Here is an 18,464-nt window from a genome sequence, read left to right as displayed (position 1 = left end):
GCACTTTAAAGAAATCTGTGAACGGATTGGGCATTTCTATTGTAAAAGTCCAATGATTGGCTGAAATCTTAAATATACTTGATCTCAAAGTGCGCGTATAGGCCAGGCACTATAAGTACTGCTCTTGGTTCAGGCCACATGAGCGCCACCGAACTTGGCGCGTGCGCTCAAAGTTTCGTAACGTCTGCTGTACGCTGTCAAAAATGATAAAGAATTTTTGATATACAACGCGAAATGTGACAGCATCTGTTTCGCTCTGTACCTAGCCGTGTGTGTGAAACTACTGCGAATAGTTGCAGAAATTAAGATGAATATATTTCTGAATATAATGATGCTGGCCCGCTACGGCGATGACCGCAGATACGTGAACGATGTCGGACCACGAAATCAGTAAACACGCAAAGATGACATCTGAGCCAAGTAACCACTTCAATTCGGAATCTCTGAATTTGCAAGATCGATACGTAGACACTGTGACTATTACTCAACATTCAATTTCTAATGACTTGGACGCAGTGATATAACTATCGTTAATATAAGAGGAATGTAATTTCATTCCATCGAAAGAATGGGGACTCGATTTGCAGCTTGTGAGTATGTTTACTTGCAATTCCGATCATGATTTTACTGTTGATTTATTGATAGTAAGAAGTTGACAGATGGTGTGGTTTGTTTGCACCTGTAATGACATATATCTCATTATGTATAATTTGTAACACTTTGATTTGTAATTTACATTATTTATTAGAAATGTTTGAATTTTGTAACAGATACGTTGAAACTTTCAAGTCTTCATGACTATCACCAGAGACTGCTTCATGCAATTCAGCCAACTCCGTCTGGGTTTGACATGACCAATACTATCAAATATTTTTCGCAAACATTACTATGTAAGTATACTAGTATTACTCCAATTTTAAACTCATATTTGTCTGTTCATTTTGATAAGCATATCGATTTGTACCAATTTTCTTATCCAAAGCTCTTCTAAAAGATGTCCCTGAATCTCCCTTGGAAATGATAAAATCTCAGGAGTTTGATTCACAACGAATGGCATTATATCCAAATTTAGACTACAAACAGCTTTACAATGCGTTGATGCAGCTAATGGATGTTGTGCCTCTAGTCCACATCGGTCTCCATGGTTTGTTCCATTTTAATGTGACTAACTTGAGGGATATATTTCTGAAATACTGATATAAGTTTGACTTGAATTGACTTTTTCACAGCATTTGGACAAGCAATATTACAATGCTTGGGGTGCTTGTTGCCCTTTCTAGAACACGATCTTATAGACAATTTGCCATATCTCACTGCTAGTGCTATATCAGTTCTGCCAGTGGAGTTACATCAAGAAATTGTAAACTACCTGTGTTTTTACATTTTACCTTTTACAATCAGTAAGTTTCTTTTTTGTATTTTAGGATTAGCCCTGATATTGTAGGAAATACCTTGCTTGTCATATCTATCCTGATTACAACTATTATCTTTCAGCACGTAAAATTGAAGAGGGACTAGAGAATTATGCCAGCCAATCGGTTTCTGCTGTCATTATGATGGTTTTTCAGTATTCAAACAATCCAGGTGATCTTGTGAATTTTCAAAGTTTTGCTCATTTATGTAAATTATTTAGTAACATCTTATAACGAATATTCCACAGCACACCATTGTCAATTGCTAGAATGTTTAATGGCATTGAAACCTGGGGTGGTAAAAGATATATTATGTGTTATTGCCTATGGTACAGCCCCTGCTCGAGCATCTGCTGCAAAACTGTTGTTCTACTATTGGCCAACATTCAATCCCAATTTGTTTGACCGGCGCACTGTATTGATGAAATTTGCAAGTAAGTTATTATTAACTGATATTTGCATGTTATTAGTTCATATGATGTCATCTAATAATAGGTATATCAAATACATGTAGTAAAAACGAATTAACAGATGCTTCAACTTGCTGTTTTATTTTTGTCAAAGATGACTTGACTCCATTCGTTTGCCAACGGGATATGTGTCCCAATGCTGGTAATGCTGAAGCTGGAAAAGTTTGTTATGATCATTGTATTTCAATAACATTTGCAACTGATTCGCCTCCACCACTTTACCTGTGTATAGAATGTGCAAACGAAATTCACCGTGAACATCCTAATCAAATGTTCTATGATATTCTTCATCCCATGCAACAAGTATCGATGGTCTGTGAAAATAAGGTAACGAAGTACATTGCTCATGCAGCATATATATAACGTGAAATCTGATTGATGTTTCACAACATGTGACATAAAAAACAGTACATGCACCCTGCTATTGCAATATTAATAAACTTACTAATTTTTAGAATTGTCGTGCAACCGATAAAGCAGCCATCAGCGTTTGCTTCTCCACCGAATGTGCAAGCTACAATGGGAATCATCCAATACGATACTGCCAACAGTGTCACAATATTAGACATAACAATCGCCGAGGTGGTGATCACGTTTTTCACACTGCCTTGCCTCATATATCGCAGATGGATTCACAGATGCAAACGTACATGGTCCAAGCTATAGTCAGGTCAGAATACTTTCTCTAAACTTGCACAAATTTTTGTTAACAATATAAAGCTTGTTGAAGTATAATTTGAAATGACATATTCTTGTGTCAAACAGCAATCAGTTCAAACACCACAACATCATTCCATACATCGTGTGATTATCACAACATTATTATGTATATCGGATATGAACGTTATTATTGCCAGTTCTGAGAAAACAACCGTATATCAGTCTTAAAAATCCAGCCATGAGGCATTACGAGATTTGTTATTCCTGAATACTTTTTATCGTTTATATGAATGGTAAAATTATGACTCTACTAACAATACTATTATACTAAACAAACGCTGCCCTTCCTAATTTTGAAGTAATAACGATTGCTTTCTTGATTTTCAATTCCTTCGAATTGAGTCAAATCTGCCAAAAAACCCATCTCTGAAACCAGATCATTAGGATTACGTAATACACAGCATGATTGCATTGTTGATAAAATGTTTGATGTTGCCTACTGTTTTCATATGATGTCCACTAGCTTGCTATTAACAAATATAATCTATTCTCGAATGCCACAATTATTCATTTGAGTACCATTGCTTATCCAAGATTATTTTGTGAAAGATTGTATGTGGACATTGTATACTTTAATTCATGCTTCGTATACAAGACATCTATGTCACATAAAGAACACTCCAGCAACACTTCGTCATTAATGCGAAAACATTCAGTGTCGAGTTTTGGTAGGTGAAAGAAACAAAAGACAATTCTCTGGTGAAATCTGTTGCCTTAATTGTTTCTCACAAACAGCAGGAAAGGTATCACATTCAATATTTATGTATTTATTTATACACGTGCACATATTCACATATGTGTTCATTTCTATGCACACGCACACGCATGTCTACACAAACAATACAGGGCTTACTGTACTTACGAATTCTTTAGATAAACTTCATACTGCATGATACTTGATATACCTATTTGCTATATTTATAAACTTAGTACAAAGGTCATCGCTGATTCACTTGAAATCTGACCTTTCTTGGCAAATTTCACGTTTATTATTTCCTATACTTTAATTTATTTTTTACGTGTATAAACATCAATCTTTACAAATATAGTAATGCCAAATATCTTACTGTGTACTGCCTTAATTTTTTCATTTAGTCTGCGGTGATTTTACTTAATTTGTCATGTGATTATAATATTATTTCAATGACTCCCCTGGCACATTGATAGTATACTTTAATCATATGCTGGTAAATTTCTGATGATACAGCGTGCGACCTGCATGCACTCACTACCACTTCCCCTCGATGGTCAAATTTTTTTCGCTATCAGTGATCAGTGTGATCACTAAATAAAATCTAATATACTCTATAAATTATTTAACGTTGTATTTTAGGGGCTTGATATTTTTATAGTTTCATTCAAATTCTGAGTAGAAAGATATTAGCAGCCTTGTAGTTAGTTCTAAATAATCTTTTTTAGCATCTGGAGTTGTGAAGTCTGACAAGTATGATGAATTGTACACTCAGAACTTTTGCCACTAATCAATTTATGATATGTATGTGTTGTAGATGCATTGCGAACACATGATTTGCCTATTCAAAGTATTTTGACATGATTCGATCTGAATACCTCGATGAAGATTTTGAATAGGACCATTTTACTAGAAAGTTATAATTTTAAAATCGACTGCGTCAAATAAACAAAATATTATGTTTTAATTGGCAAATATACTTCATTACCATATCCAGATACATGTCAGCAGAATCATCTCCAGATATCATTTAGACAACCTCATCTTCAGTGTTCTCTCTTTTTACAGCCTGCTTAAGGAGGCTGAACCGCTAAGTATGGATAGTAACAAAGATTCTTTGGAAATTAATACTAATAAAGGAGGGACAGGGTTCTCAGGAACTGGAGTTGGCCAAGGTGCTGATTCTGCGAGTTTGGAAGAGCGTCAACTTTTGGGTCGCTATGGTGTATGGCTACTTGTGGGACTCTGCACTCCAAACCAGGAGACTCCTGTCCAAATTCTTGGTCGTTTATTGTCGATGCTATTTCATTGGTTTCATGTTACTGCTTACTCCTTTGATGGTACTAAAAAAAGTCTTATGCATCTTATCTTTTCTGTTGGTAATTTAACATTTCACATAATTGGTAGAAATAGGACGCTAGCTAGTCATGCAATTATATAAAATTAGCATCTGATGTATAGAATAGTTTCAGGTCAGGGAATTCCAAAATAACTTAATACTCTTCAGTTGCTTTGCTACTACGTTGTGTATCATTGCTGCCTATTAATGTCATCCAAATTTTCATTTCATTGAATTATTGTTGCATGTAACTGTTCAGATTTTGCTGTTAGCAATTATGAAGGTTGGTAATAAGAACCTGGTTCAAAATTCTAATTTAGGCTCATCAATTATACAGTCAATCCGAAAATTGATGGTATCAGCTATAGTGGTGCTCCATGTTTATTAAGAAAATAATTTACTGAAACTTTCTACACATCAGTGTAGTAGTGGTCAACTATAGTTGACGCATATGTATACATTAATTTAAATCTACACTACAGAGTCGTATTTTTTTTCTTTTATTTCAGTAATACACACAGAAATATTCGAGATTTACTATTTCATCAAAATTGAGATCAGAATTATTTTTAGGCCAAGCTGAGAGCACTTTGGAAAAATTGAAAACTGACTATGTTTGCGGGTGGTTGTCTGAAATTGCAAAGACTCATTATGAAGTATTTATTTCTTGTCTCCTACCTCATCCTACAGATTATGTAAGAGTAGGTGGACATTGGTAAGATATGCCTGAGTGCACAACATGAATTTTTATACATCTATTTCAGATATTCAATAAAAATTGTCCAATACAAAATACTATATAATATACAGGGAGACGCTAGCATCTCGAACATCCCATCTGAAAGATGGTTTGAATCGTCTATTCTGTCTTGTACCTTATGAAGTAATTACACCTGACATTTGGGACTATGTAATGCCACATTGGATGGAGGCCATGGTGAATGATGTACCAGAAAAAGAACTTCATGAACTCAAAATTATTCTTTGGTAAACTTTTTTTATTTTCAATTCATTATTTTCATTTGATCAGATTTCACTTCTTCATCATCTTCTCATCTAATATATTCTTCTAATCTATAGCAAAATCTTGGACCCAGATATGAGCCCCCTTGGTTTTGATGCTAAGAAGATGTATAATTTTGTGGCTAAAAGATTCCTCCACACAACAGCTAAAGTCCAGGAACAAGCCCTTAATTGGTTGCAAATTTTGACCATGCTTGAAATAATGATTCCGCTTTCTCAATTATTCTCAATGTTTGGGGACGGTGTCAAAATAATGAAAGCAACAATCCAAAGTGATTCAGACAAATGTATCAGGTCCCCAAAAAGTTCAGACTTTACACACAGAAGTGCGATATGTAAGTGACCAAGCACTACTATACTTCATAATACAGGGTGCATCCCATTGTTTGATGCTGTTTTTGTGCAAAGTATGCTAAAATTACAGCCCCGGTGGTTGAAGATGACTCGGGCAACACAACTCCACTTTCTGATGATATAATACCAACACCACGACATATGGAATTTACCACGGATACTGAATTAAATCTGTCGTGTTGTATACTCATGCTTGATGTGCTACTGAAACAGGTTTGCAATTATGCATTAATTTCTGCCACATGTATTCTACTTTAGTAATTATTGGTCATATACCATGGTTGTAATAAATATTGAATTGTGTCTGAAAATTTTTGTTTTAGATGGAACTTCAAGATATTGACAAACATACAGGCATCAACACTTGGGTCTGTCGAGATGCTTGTGGTCTCATGAAGTCTATGGTAGCTGCAACCTGGAGTGGAAGTCACTCTTGTGCAGTAGACAGTGAATGTACTTACTGTGAATCTAGAGTCATTTGGCACCAACTATGTTTGCAATTAGTGACATACATGGCACCTGAAAATCCTGCACATCCACCCGATGTGAGTTTTCAGTATTTGAAGAGTTATGATTCATTTTTAGTCCAGTCCTTGATTCTTATAGTATTAAAAAATTTGAAGTCGATTCGAAAAATCATGTTCGACATTCTACAATCATTTTTACACAAAAAAACCCCTTATATTACACTTTCCATTTCATAGGCAATTATTGATGAAACAGCAGAAGATCATGGGCGTAAAAGTCCGCCCGAATCAGACAAAAAGTCCGACAGTAAGCCTGATGTAGTCATCAACATGCCGGTACCAGAGCTACACTCTGTTGGAGGTGTTCTTGTGCATATGCCACACGTATGTTCTGTATGTATATCTGTGTTTATAATGGTTTTTTAGAGATTATTTACATACCTATTAATTAGCAAAACAGTGTAGACTTCCTTAGAGAATTATATATTCAATCTTTAAGTAACACAGTAAATAACACCTATGCAATCTATTAATTATCTTTCGTAGTCCTCACTAGGTTCTGAGATGGATTTATTATGATGGTATGATTTTTAGTATCATACGTAGAATGTGATAGTGAAATATGCAAACTCCCTCAAACATTGGCTAACGAACAGGATTGTATTTCTATAAGTATGTTTTTAAACTAGGCGAAGTTATGATGAATATGTAGACTGTATCGAGTCTTTTATATTATATAATATTCATCAGTTGATGAGGTAGCAAAAGAGTTTGTGTATCCTATTTTGGAATGCTTCACCTATGAACTTATTCTAAGAGAAGTGGATGGGTATTTTGATTGTTTATATCAGTTCTTTAAACAGATTATGACAGCCACTGTAGAAACAGTCTCGGAGCAACTTGATTTGACAGCTATCATTCCAGCTGAAAGAGTGATGTCAGCAGTAGCTAGAGCTGTAACACTTTCTGAGACGGATGTGGGTAAGTTGACACATTGAATTTTTAATTTATCATCAAAATAATACATCAGAATTGGAGTTCAAGTAATGGATTAAACTTAAAAATTATCACTTCACTGTTATGGTACAGCTACTGCAACAGTTAGCATTGCAAAGCCACAAATTGTCGGTGAGAATGACCAACCACTAATGCTCAGTCCTGAAAATGAATTAGATGATTTTTGGCACACATCAGTTGGAAAATTTCGATTTACAATAGAAGATTTGCCAGAACAACTTCAGTATATTCATAAACTATTGAAGGTATTGGATGATTAGTAAAATGGATTTTTATTTGCCACACTTTCAACATTTCATTTTCAATATTCAATTTTTTCCAAAGGAAATCATAGGTGTTGACAAGCCTGATATATTATACTATATGCTACAATGTTTGAACATTATGTGTCTTCATGGAGATGCTTTCAATACTGCTGTTAAAGATCATCAAGGCTTTTTCATATGGTGTCAGGAAAATTTGCTGATTAAAAAGTGAGTTCAGCAAAATATTCTTTGGCTAAGAAGCTTGATTATTTTTGTGCACAAGTGCTTCTGATGTTGGTAGACAATAGCAAGGTAATGGTTACTTATTTGGTAAAATTTCAGTTTGTGGGAATTATGCAATTCTGAACATTCTCATATTGCCCAAGTGACAGTGCCACTGTTATTGCATTGCATAACATTACCTTGTGGAGCAGATACGTTTTGGCACCTTATCCAAGAAGAATTTCATAGTTCTGATTGGCGTGTCAGATTTGTTGCCGGTAATAGTTACACTTTACTTCTGTAAACACATAACGGATATACTGAATTTTCATTCTTGAGATAAATATTTGTTTATATCTGATTGATTTTCAGTCGAGCGTGTGACATTGATAGCCAGATTTATGGATTCAACTCCGTTACGAAGTATCCCAGGGCTGCAGGCAGCCCTAACAAATGCATTCTGCTATTTAATCACTAGCATGGATGACAGTAATGTACACGTTGCGCAACGTGCAACATTATATCTGGGTACAATACACGATACAGCTATAAGGGTGAGACATTTGGATACGTAAAATTATAAATGAAATAGTCTGACAATCTTGTTAATTTTCCATGTCGTATGCCTTACAGTCACTGATCTTCTGTCTCGAGACACAATTTGATTCAGTTATAGTCGACCGTCCCATGGTTCTTCAATCTCTTTATCAATTGCATAACAGCCTCAGTGACAGACGTATTCTCACATGGGAGTTCTTTCTTAATCGCTTTGATTCATTGTATTTAGAGGCACAGATCAATTTGGAGAAGGCTGGAGATATAGCTTACCTGCGTGGTTCGTATCGATCTTTGGTTGCAAAATTAATTATGAATCACAATACTTGAACGGCATGTGAGTTTTTTGTCTGTTGTGCTTGCCTACAGATCTTCGGAATACTGATTTAAATAGTGAAATATTTATCCGAAAATTACATCGAGCTCATGAAGCACTCTCACTGTCTGATGGTAGCAGTGCAAGTTTGGTGAAAACTTTGAGTGCAAGCTTTGGAACAAAATGGCCATACAAGCGTACAATGTCTGCACCTGCCTCTACCATTCCACGTCAGGATACCAAACAAGGTAAACTAATATAATTGAATCAAACCGTGATATACATGGTAAATGCCACATAAAAATTCTTCAATGGCCTTTCCATAAAGCCTAATCTGTGAATTTTGTACTTCGTTTCCATCAAAACTTTGCTGTTTCTGGTACACTTACTAGCATAAAAGGAAAAATCAATGAAGTTCGAGCGGCTAAGAATCATACTGTTTTAATTTATGTACAACGATTAAAATCCGTGATCCTTTTAAATAATTATGAAATTTTTCGACAAAACAGCGGGGAATCAGCATTTTTTTCATTATACTGCCTTAGCTTGATTAGGTCGGCTAAGTATATCCCACTGAAATAAGAAATAAAATCTTTTTCCCATATCATATATCTAATCATTGTTTCAGTACAAAGTTTCAGAGGTGTAGCAGTGTAAATTTAATGTAGTGCTGCTTAGATACTGGAGATTTTCATAGAGAAAATAATCGTAGTCGTATACCAAAGTGCTCAAATCTTGCTGTCCAGGCATTTGAAGAAAATAAGTTACAAATGATATATTAGCGAATTCAAATCTTGTACATAACTTGATATTGTAGGTAATATTATTGTATATCATAGAAGGATTTTTATCCGAATGTATGGAAATCCAGTACAGTATCTGAAGGGAGGGAGGAAACTTAGGGGCAAATGCTACCCGCTAGTAGTTGATGGACTAAAATATTAATAAGTGTAATTTTGTTTTTCTTCGCACCCTACCACTCTTCACCCTACTTCACCATCTATGTGTATGTGTCACCTTCCCAGAGAAAGAAAAAGTGTACAGCCGGCAGTACTCAGCTCCAATCTTAAAGCGCAAGAGCTCCAGGTTTGGATTGGGTCAGTTGCTGGGGTCCACCCCAACTAATAACAGTATCCCAGGTAGCGTAGTGTCTGCGTAGGTGTTATTGATATCACTATAACAGTTAGTTGTATGTAAATGTCCCCAAGACTTTTGAATTGAAATAATAAAGGGTTTGCAGATTCCAGTCATTTGTAGATGAAAAACTGCTTCTATCCATAGTTAATCAATTGAGTCGTCAATTCTGTTGTTTTTATATTTAGTGCACAAATCTTGATGTTTATTTCCATCCTAATAAATTAAATTCGGTAAAATGCGTTCAGTGTGTATTGGAAGAATAGCAATGATTACTAAAATGGACAATAAAATGTCTCTGTCTCTAATGATAATTGACATTTACATGTGGTGATTATATAGTCACAAATAACACATTCATGAGTACATGGATTAAATGGATGTACTATTGTTTGAATTTCTACAAAGGCACAGGTGGAAAGTTTAGTATTTAATAGGTATATGTAAATACATTTGCACTTGTGAATTAGATCGAATTTTCTGCATACAAGAGCACTTAATTTAAAAAATTGTTCAGCATGGAGTATCAATGCATCTACTCAGTTGAATGTTTGTCGGGCCACCTTTTTAAAATAAACGACCAGAATATTAACACATATTGAACTACTGGCATGCAAATAGAATAATTGTTTCTGAAAGTTTCAATAATTCTAAGAAATTCCATATTTTGACTATGAACGTCGATTGTCACATATCTGGCAGCATTTAGTCGTGATAGAAAAAGTTTCTTTATATTTATTGATGCACTAGCATAAATACGAAAGAGATCGTTCGAAATTGAGTATCAATTTTGAGTTTGAAACTATAACACATTAATACAACATTATTATTAGTATTATGTATATAATAACAGATGTAATGCATGTATTGCATGTCTCGTTAGTTAAGGTACAAGTAATATTACCAATACTGTACGAGTTATCCATAATCGTTTGTCATACTGTAAATGTTATCATAGCTCGATCTTAAATGGGATATTGTTATTTTAGTCTTTTGATAAGTATTGTCACAATGCGTTTCCGCGACATTTCAAAAACTTTAACTTTCAGACGGTCACATTCATTCTCTGAACGTGGCTGAGGAAGGCAGCAACTTACCTGGATTTATTCATAAGGTCATTGACCTTGAAGAATCTGATAAAGAAACAATGCATTTGCTCGTATTTCTCCTCATGCAGTTCCTTTCGAGAGCAGACCAGGTGAATACATTTAATATCTCACAGGTTTCATAAATTTGTTAACGCCTGATTTATTAAGTCAACTATTAATTATAATATAATGATAAAATGACTGATAATTCTCAAATAGGCTTATCCTACGGATGAAAAGCCATTATGTAAAACACAAGGAATTATCTTGCGCCATCTTTACCTTCTTCTGGGATACAATCAAACAGACAGAACATTTCATACATCTCCTCAACGTCTCAGGTATTATTTAACTATAACAGTACGAACTTAGGTGTAATATTAATTACTTGTGTACTACTTTCAGAGTGTCTCCTGTATTCAATGTCTTTATTGCAAATCTACCGCAACTTCTGGATCAAAATCATATAATGGGGTGGATGATGGTTCCCCCTGTTCTTGCTATACTGCAGCATTGTCCCTGTCCTCCACAGGGTGTACCAGTTGTTGATCATCAGCCTCCAACTTATAGCCTTTGGTATCTGGAACCTCATATTAGGAGGACCTGGCTGATGTCTCTTCTGGTGCTCTTATACAAGGTCGTAGATTTATTTTGACCAAGACTCATGAAGCTCTTCTTTTGTATCTATCTGAAATAGGGATTTGGATGACGGATAAGAAAACGTTTTTTCTAAAATTCATTTACAGTATCAATATGGGCAACAACCATGGTGCAACCAATTGCAGTCTTTGATTAAAATTGTTCTCAATACATTGGATACTCAACATCATCAGTGTAGGAGAATTCCTGCCACTGTTGTTATGGGTGGACCTCCATCGAGATCACGAGGTATTTGTAGCTGATTATTTGGAATGTTAGTATTTATGATATCACTAAATGCTCGTGTATATATTGTTTTTAGATGTTTCTCAACCATCTCTTGGAGCAGACCATGAATTGGCAATTGGGTGTAGTGGGGAAGTTGACCGCGAAAGTCCACCTGCAAAAGTTTCGTCCACTATTATTTCCATGCACCAACGTAGTCCAGGAACTAATCATGCTCAATCGCATGCTATGGAGACTCATTGGGAAGAAGCTGCCCCTTGTTTGTATCAGAATAAACACTCCAGGTTTTTATAAATTTCTAAAATTGAATCTCAATTAGTAAGTTAATCTCTGCAACGATAGTTCAAACAATTAGTCTCGATATCCAATACCTGTATTAGTCAAATTCGAAGAATCAATTAATCCTATAAATATTTTGATCACCAAAAGCTTCTGAAGTAAACTTCTGGTCCTATATTTTACAATATGATTTCTTTTCAGTTACTCTATAAATGCTGATGATACAGAATCAGAGTTGGCTGCTATACCAGAGAGCCCCAAATCAGATTGTACACTTCATGGTAGCAGTAGTGGCTCTCTTGGAGAGATGGAGGAGAATTCCGGTATAATGGGAAGAAATATTGCAACTACGAGTAAAACAGTTATACATTCTACAGATATCAAAAGTCTGAATGCTACAGAGAAAAACAAATCACTAGAGTCACAAAGTGGGCATCAGAATAAACAAGAGGGACCCATTCGCAGGCCAATGTGGTTCCTAGGCAGTGAGGACGATGCTTTACAGGTATGTTCTCTATTCTTTCAACCGAGTGCTAGTCACCAGTGAATTGCAACAAGGTAATTCCAGAAGAGAGACACCCAATGGTAAAAATTTGCTTATTAGAGTTGAGATATTGACAAAATTTTTGTCATGGACAAGGAGTTACGAAAAGCTATAAATTTTACTAAAGGGTTTCCGTAAAATCTCAGCTTTCATAGGCATATTTTGACCTGTAATAATCTCTTCCTGTCACTATTTCCTCCGGAAACATCCTACATTTCAACTATCATCACGGATTCGCAACATATGCTTTTATGCACAAATAAAGGTGAATAACAGTCTGTTGAACAAAAAATGGGGGGTACATGAAGGTGTTAAAATGATGGTCACATCTTCGTTTCTATCTGGGCAACAACATTCCCAGAAATCTGCAATACCACCAGTTTCCACAGCTAAGCCACCAACTGTAACACAATCTGGTCCAAATGGTAGTGTTGTGATCAAACCCACATCCGGATTAGCAAGTGCCATAGCTGTAGCTACTGGAGTACCTAATATTGGTGTAGCTAAAACTATACCTATGAATTCCCACAGGTCTGTTATTGCTTTTTTAAAAATCTTGTTGTTCAAAAGTCAACCGTATCGGGTGGTGATAGGCATTCAAATTATAACTGGAATTATAGATCTGAAGAATTGCCGAAAGAAAAAGTCTCTGTGACAACACAGGAGCAGTTAACACTTGTTTCGCCTTTGCCGAAACAATTTGGCCGCCAAAAGCACGTTGAACAATCAACACCCTTGACATCTCCTGTTTCGATATGCCAAGTAACCACTAGTGGTAGTCAACAAGTCAGTAGTGATCACTCTAGTTCGCCTGTATTTAGCTCAATGTCATCGCAGCTTACTAGCACGGAAAATGGGGATCTTGTTACACCACGATGGCAGGTACCCTCGACGCAACATCAAATCATAACGCCTACTGTGGAAAGATTACTTCCTATTGGAACTGTTGCGCGTACGTAATTTATATGGATACTGGGGATTGTAAAATTTTTTTAGTTTGGTTTTGAAAATATCATTCTTAAATTACAGGGCAACGTCCAACCCACCGAGTACTTATGTGCGAAGATACCTATGGGTCACCAGAGTCTCCATTGTCCAAAATGGATATCTTAACAGTAGGTGAGTATATTGAATTCATTTGATTATTTACAGTCCATGACATTCCATAATAAGTTGATTTGTACTGTTCAATAATATGTGCACGTTTGTCAGGATCTTCAATTGACCAAGATAGTGAGACGTGCGTTTCAAGTGATGTGACAACACCACGCAGTATTTCTCAGTTGGACTTCCCTTTGCCAGAGCGCCTACTACCTGTTGGACCACAACGGGACTCGATTTCTGGCCTAATAGAACGTGTTTGGCAAGCTCTTGGTGTACCAGCAGCTGATGGTACACTTATTAATTATGAATTGAGTGAATGAAAAAATATGTTATTTCATAAATGAATAATGTTTCAGGTACGCTTCAACAAGACGGCGAGAGAAACTTGGTTGAGAAGAAGAGTCCTTGTTTCACTCAGCATTCTAAACGAGAAAACTTCGCATCTGATAATAGGGTATTCCTTATTGTGGCTAAGCGAATTTAGCTACTTGAATCTAGTTCATTCGTTTTCTGGATCGCTAGATGCTACAGAACAGAACCAGCGTTTCGAATTTAGAATCCAACTTTTTATTTACAGACAGCATCAGCCTCAGTGTTGACTCCAACCGTGAATGATACTCATTCAAGATCACCAAGTCCAAGAAAACTAATGAAGCAAGTAGCTTTGGAATCACCACCACCTGTTATAGAGGAATCTTTCTTTCGTTCTTCGGAATATGACCGCAAAACAAAAATGGAAGATTTATTACGTAGTCAACGCGAAAAAATGCGCAAAACACCTTTCAACATGACTCAACATTCAATTGGAAATATCCGTCGACCAGAATCTTGGTACTATGACAATTTATGCAAATTATGTTGCATCTGGGTAAAAACTCAATTTGGATACTGATTAAAATAACGTATAATTCCCTGTAGGCCTGGACCTCAGACACAAGCTAATCTGGATCCATTGACCCAGCAAGCATATCATGCTGATTTCAATTTGAAACAAAGTTTATTTCGAATAGGGGACGATTGTGTATATGATAGGTAAAACCGACTAGATTCAAATCTCCTGCTACAAATAGTAATGATAATGTAACATGAAAAAGTAATTGCGGCTCGTGATTTAGGTGTTCTGAATGCGGAACTATAAAAGAAGAATACAGTGACGAAGAATTGGGTCTTTGTATTATCACCTTGGGAACTTTCATTCACAGAGAGCCATCGTTAGCAGCTCCACTTCTTCCAGAAATTCTGAGTGTGGTTGCTAAGTTAGTTCGTTCGTTCAGTTGCATAACTATATTTATATAGGAAGCATGGAGATTTAGTAGATATCTTTTTATTCTTTTCCATTATGACTTCATTCATTTTGACACGATTTCACCTTTTTTAGAGTGGCTTTAAATGCCATGTATCCATGGCAAAATGAGACTAACATGCATTTACCTGGGGGAGCAGTAAGTGTAGCTCATCAGTTTCTTCGATGTGTTTTACACCAGTTAGCTCCAAATGGCGTTTTTGTACAAATGTTTCAAACACATACTAATGGTAAGTTCAGATTTTTATTCTGGGCTTCCGATCTTGTAAGGAAGGATTTACCACACCACTTTTCTACTTTCAGAGGCAACCAGAATGCAGTTTTTCAAAAGTGTAGCACAAGCCCTGATAGATTTCAATGAATTAAATCCAATTGCTCCGCTACAGCTCTTGTTAGAGGTATGTAATAACATTGTAAACTTCTGTACAAAATAATTCATATTTTTGCATGACCAAAGGCGCTTGAGACTTTAATTTGACTAATGTTTTCAGACTTTGAACACAAAGAAAACACTGCCACTAGAACGTCTACCTACAATATTGCGAAACGTTGCATGCTATCTTGATTGTCTGCCTCTCGAAGCAGGCTTAGGACCTGGCGCAGCTACTTGGGGTGGTCTCTTATCTCAAATTGATGGGCTATTTCGAAGGCTTGTGTTGCTACTCAATTCAATTGAGGATATAATTCCCTTGTTGAGAATCATGATTTCAGTACTTAAAGTTCCCGGAATTCCACAGTTCAAGGTATGTACCAGTACACCATTGTAACATCAATAGCTTCTTTAAGCTTGATTTATTCAGATGTAATAAAATAAAATGCAATGTTTTCAGAGTATGCTGGACCCGTTTTCAAAAGTGCTCAGTTATGCTATACAGAATTCAATACTTAGGTACAACTATTTGACAGATCTCTGCTATTTATGTCATCGTGGATTCACGCGAGATCGAGACAAACATTTTTTGAGTAGAACTATTGTTTTTGAGTTAGTCCAAGCAATCAAATTCAAGACAACGCTTCCTGACTCGAACTTTTTATTGTTGATTCATTTTATACTCCAGGTATGCAATGATTTGTTATCTTCTTTCCATAATTTAATTTTTTACATCAGTTGGCAATCATTGAGCCTTTAGAAAATTAATAACCCTTTGTTTTGTAGGATGTAGGAGGTATGCTACCCATGAATGTTGCAGTGGAAGATGTTCAAACTGATGTATCACCAATATATAACACAAATGCATCAGAATCCTTGCGTAGCCAGCTCTCTGATGTTTTGGATTTTTTAGCAGACTTTCACACACTCAGTAAAGTGAAGGTACTTATGCATATATGTGATTGTTATCAGAAGCATGGATGATAATTTTTATAAATAAATTTTAGAGTTATGGTAAAGGTCTGCAAGCAGGATTAAATGAAGATACCTTGGGTGGTATGCTAAAGTGCGGGTTAGCACAGTACTTGGCTTTAGAAATTACTAGGGGCAATAGTCGAGACAACAGAGCGGTAGCAAGATATTTACCTTGGCTTTACAGTGCGCCATCAACTCTCCAACAAGGGTGATCATTCTCAATGTACCTTTTGAGACGTTTATTAATTAAAATTTTTAATGGCATATTCTAATATTAGTCGATATTTTTCACCCTAGGTCTCGTGAATTTGTCGACTGTATTGGCCACATACGGCTTTTATCCTGGCTTTTATTGGGATCACTGACACACGTTGCACTTCATGGTAACAGTAATACATGGTCTGGAAATCCCCATATACATGGACCACCAACTCCGTTAGCACAACCTATACCCCAGGAGGTTTCATGTCACATTGCAGATCATGTCCAAGTTATATTATCTGGCTTTCCAGAACAATCAAAGACTTCAGTGTTACACATGTCATCTCTTTTTCATACTTTCATTCTCTGTCAGGTAAGATACTTTGATTTACTGTAATTATTTGAGTCAACTCTTCAACCAAGATGATAATTCTCAATTGTAGTTATGATATTCGCATTAATTACATATCCTCACATATTGGCAAACTGTATGATGTAAAAATGAAAGATGTCGCTTCCAGCTTTGGACTGTTTACCTGGAGGAAGTATCTAAACACAATTCGACCAGTAGTGAAACCCACAATGTGACAATGAGTATTTTATTAGACTTTTGGGGCAAGGTGACACCCTGTGTTCTCCAGCTTGTGGCACACTCTAAAGTGGTAAGTGCCAACCGTTTTCTCCTCGTATCTATTGATATTCCCACTAGTGTTCTGTAAAAACTGTGGTGCTGAAATGAATGAGTATTTTTATGCCTAAGACATAATCGCAATTTTTTGCAGCTTGCTGAAATGGTGAACTTACACTTTTTAAGTCTACTAGAGGCACTGTTGGAATGTCAATCTACCCTATTGAGCAAACTGTTGCCTCTCTGGAGTCCTATTTTATTTGCTCACCATATTCAGGTATACTATAACAGTTTGGCAAAAAATTGGTCAATAGATTCTGTTAATAGAAGTCTATTGGAATATAGCGTGTATTAAATTCATCAAATTATTAAATCAGTATCAAAGTACTCCTATTTCTGTTTAGCTTAAATTCAGCCTTGCTTCTATTCATTGCCTTTGTTCATGGTAATAAGTATCTATTACTTTACAGTTACCAGGTCAACTACAAATGCGTCTACAGAACTGTCGCAATTTTCCACCATTTAATACACCTGAGAATGTAGGTAAACTGGGTGGTACTGCAATGGAGCAACGTGATTCCAATATGGTTTTATTACGATGGCTCAACCGTTTGCAATTCAAAATGGGCCAAATTGAGCTACAATCCTCTACTGCAACCCAATTTTACTCCATTTGATTGAGTTGTTGTAGAAATATAATAATCTTTGTATCGCATCATAGTCATGTTATTTCATGAGCTCCAACAAGTTTGAAATATAGTTCTTCCTAGGAAAGAAATTACATCGAAGTACAGGTTTTACAACTCACCAAGTAATTGATGACTATTATCAATCTGACCCTCCTTCAGGACCTCGGCATCATGATAAAAAACATGTTCCAAGTAGTGTAGACAAATAAATTGTTCATCAGCTTCTGTTTTATCACTTTGGTGGATAATTCAGATCAATGAAAAATTCGGAATAAAAAATTACTTGAAAATATAGCGTCATTTTCTGTTTGTACGAAATTCTAAGTTATGTTTTAAATCGTATCAATTCTACTCAGACTATATTCTTTCATTAAATATTTGGTTACTCAACGATATGTTATTATTGCTACACCACTGTTATTACTGTCTACAT

General features: G+C 35.8%; 1 protein-coding gene and 1 long non-coding RNA gene across 14 annotated transcripts; one reads left to right on the top strand and one right to left on the bottom strand.

Annotated features, from left to right (window-relative positions):
- Positions 1-159: 159 nt before the first annotated feature.
- On the top strand, positions 160-18,323 carry LOC105692819 (protein unc-79 homolog). Of its 13 annotated transcripts, XM_048656612.1 has the most exons (48): positions 164-590; positions 771-890; positions 983-1,144; positions 1,230-1,400; positions 1,495-1,584; positions 1,661-1,846; positions 1,977-2,209; positions 2,338-2,552; positions 4,362-4,387; positions 4,442-4,672; positions 5,194-5,347; positions 5,443-5,619; positions 5,713-5,990; positions 6,080-6,222; positions 6,333-6,554; positions 6,714-6,869; positions 7,328-7,457; positions 7,566-7,738; positions 7,818-7,966; positions 8,081-8,238; positions 8,333-8,514; positions 8,594-8,795; positions 8,885-9,079; positions 9,857-9,970; positions 11,015-11,163; positions 11,273-11,394; positions 11,459-11,690; positions 11,800-11,941; positions 12,015-12,222; positions 12,419-12,722; positions 13,027-13,292; positions 13,382-13,713; positions 13,791-13,880; positions 13,974-14,153; positions 14,222-14,319; positions 14,443-14,696; positions 14,784-14,897; positions 14,981-15,121; positions 15,244-15,398; positions 15,472-15,566; positions 15,660-15,911; positions 15,999-16,226; positions 16,325-16,480; positions 16,546-16,721; positions 16,811-17,087; positions 17,236-17,376; positions 17,497-17,619; positions 17,813-18,323. In XM_048656612.1, the coding sequence occupies exons 1-48, from the start codon at positions 569-571 to the stop codon at positions 18,017-18,019; spliced, it is 8,331 nt and encodes a 2,776-aa protein (XP_048512569.1). In that variant the 5' UTR covers positions 164-568; the 3' UTR covers positions 18,020-18,323. The 13 variants fall into 13 exon arrangements, with proteins under 13 accessions (XP_048512579.1, XP_048512569.1, XP_048512563.1 ...); XM_048656606.1 differs by having other exon boundaries at positions 4,362-4,633; positions 5,206-5,347; XM_048656603.1 differs by having other exon boundaries at positions 4,362-4,633.
- LOC110117419 lies at positions 11,196-18,289 on the bottom strand. Its single transcript, XR_002306039.2, has 5 exons — positions 18,151-18,289; positions 17,519-17,624; positions 16,685-17,444; positions 11,879-12,092; positions 11,196-11,741 (listed from the first exon to the last, which is right to left on the bottom strand). It is a non-coding gene; the product is annotated as an uncharacterized LOC110117419 (long non-coding RNA).
- Positions 18,324-18,464: the final 141 nt, after the last annotated feature.

This window comes from Athalia rosae, chromosome 1 (assembly GCF_917208135.1).
Source record: "Athalia rosae chromosome 1, iyAthRosa1.1, whole genome shotgun sequence".
Classification (NCBI taxonomy): domain Eukaryota; kingdom Metazoa; phylum Arthropoda; class Insecta; order Hymenoptera; family Athaliidae; genus Athalia; species Athalia rosae.
Note: the sequence above shows the minus strand (reverse complement) of the source record. Positions and strands in the feature narration are given on the sequence as shown.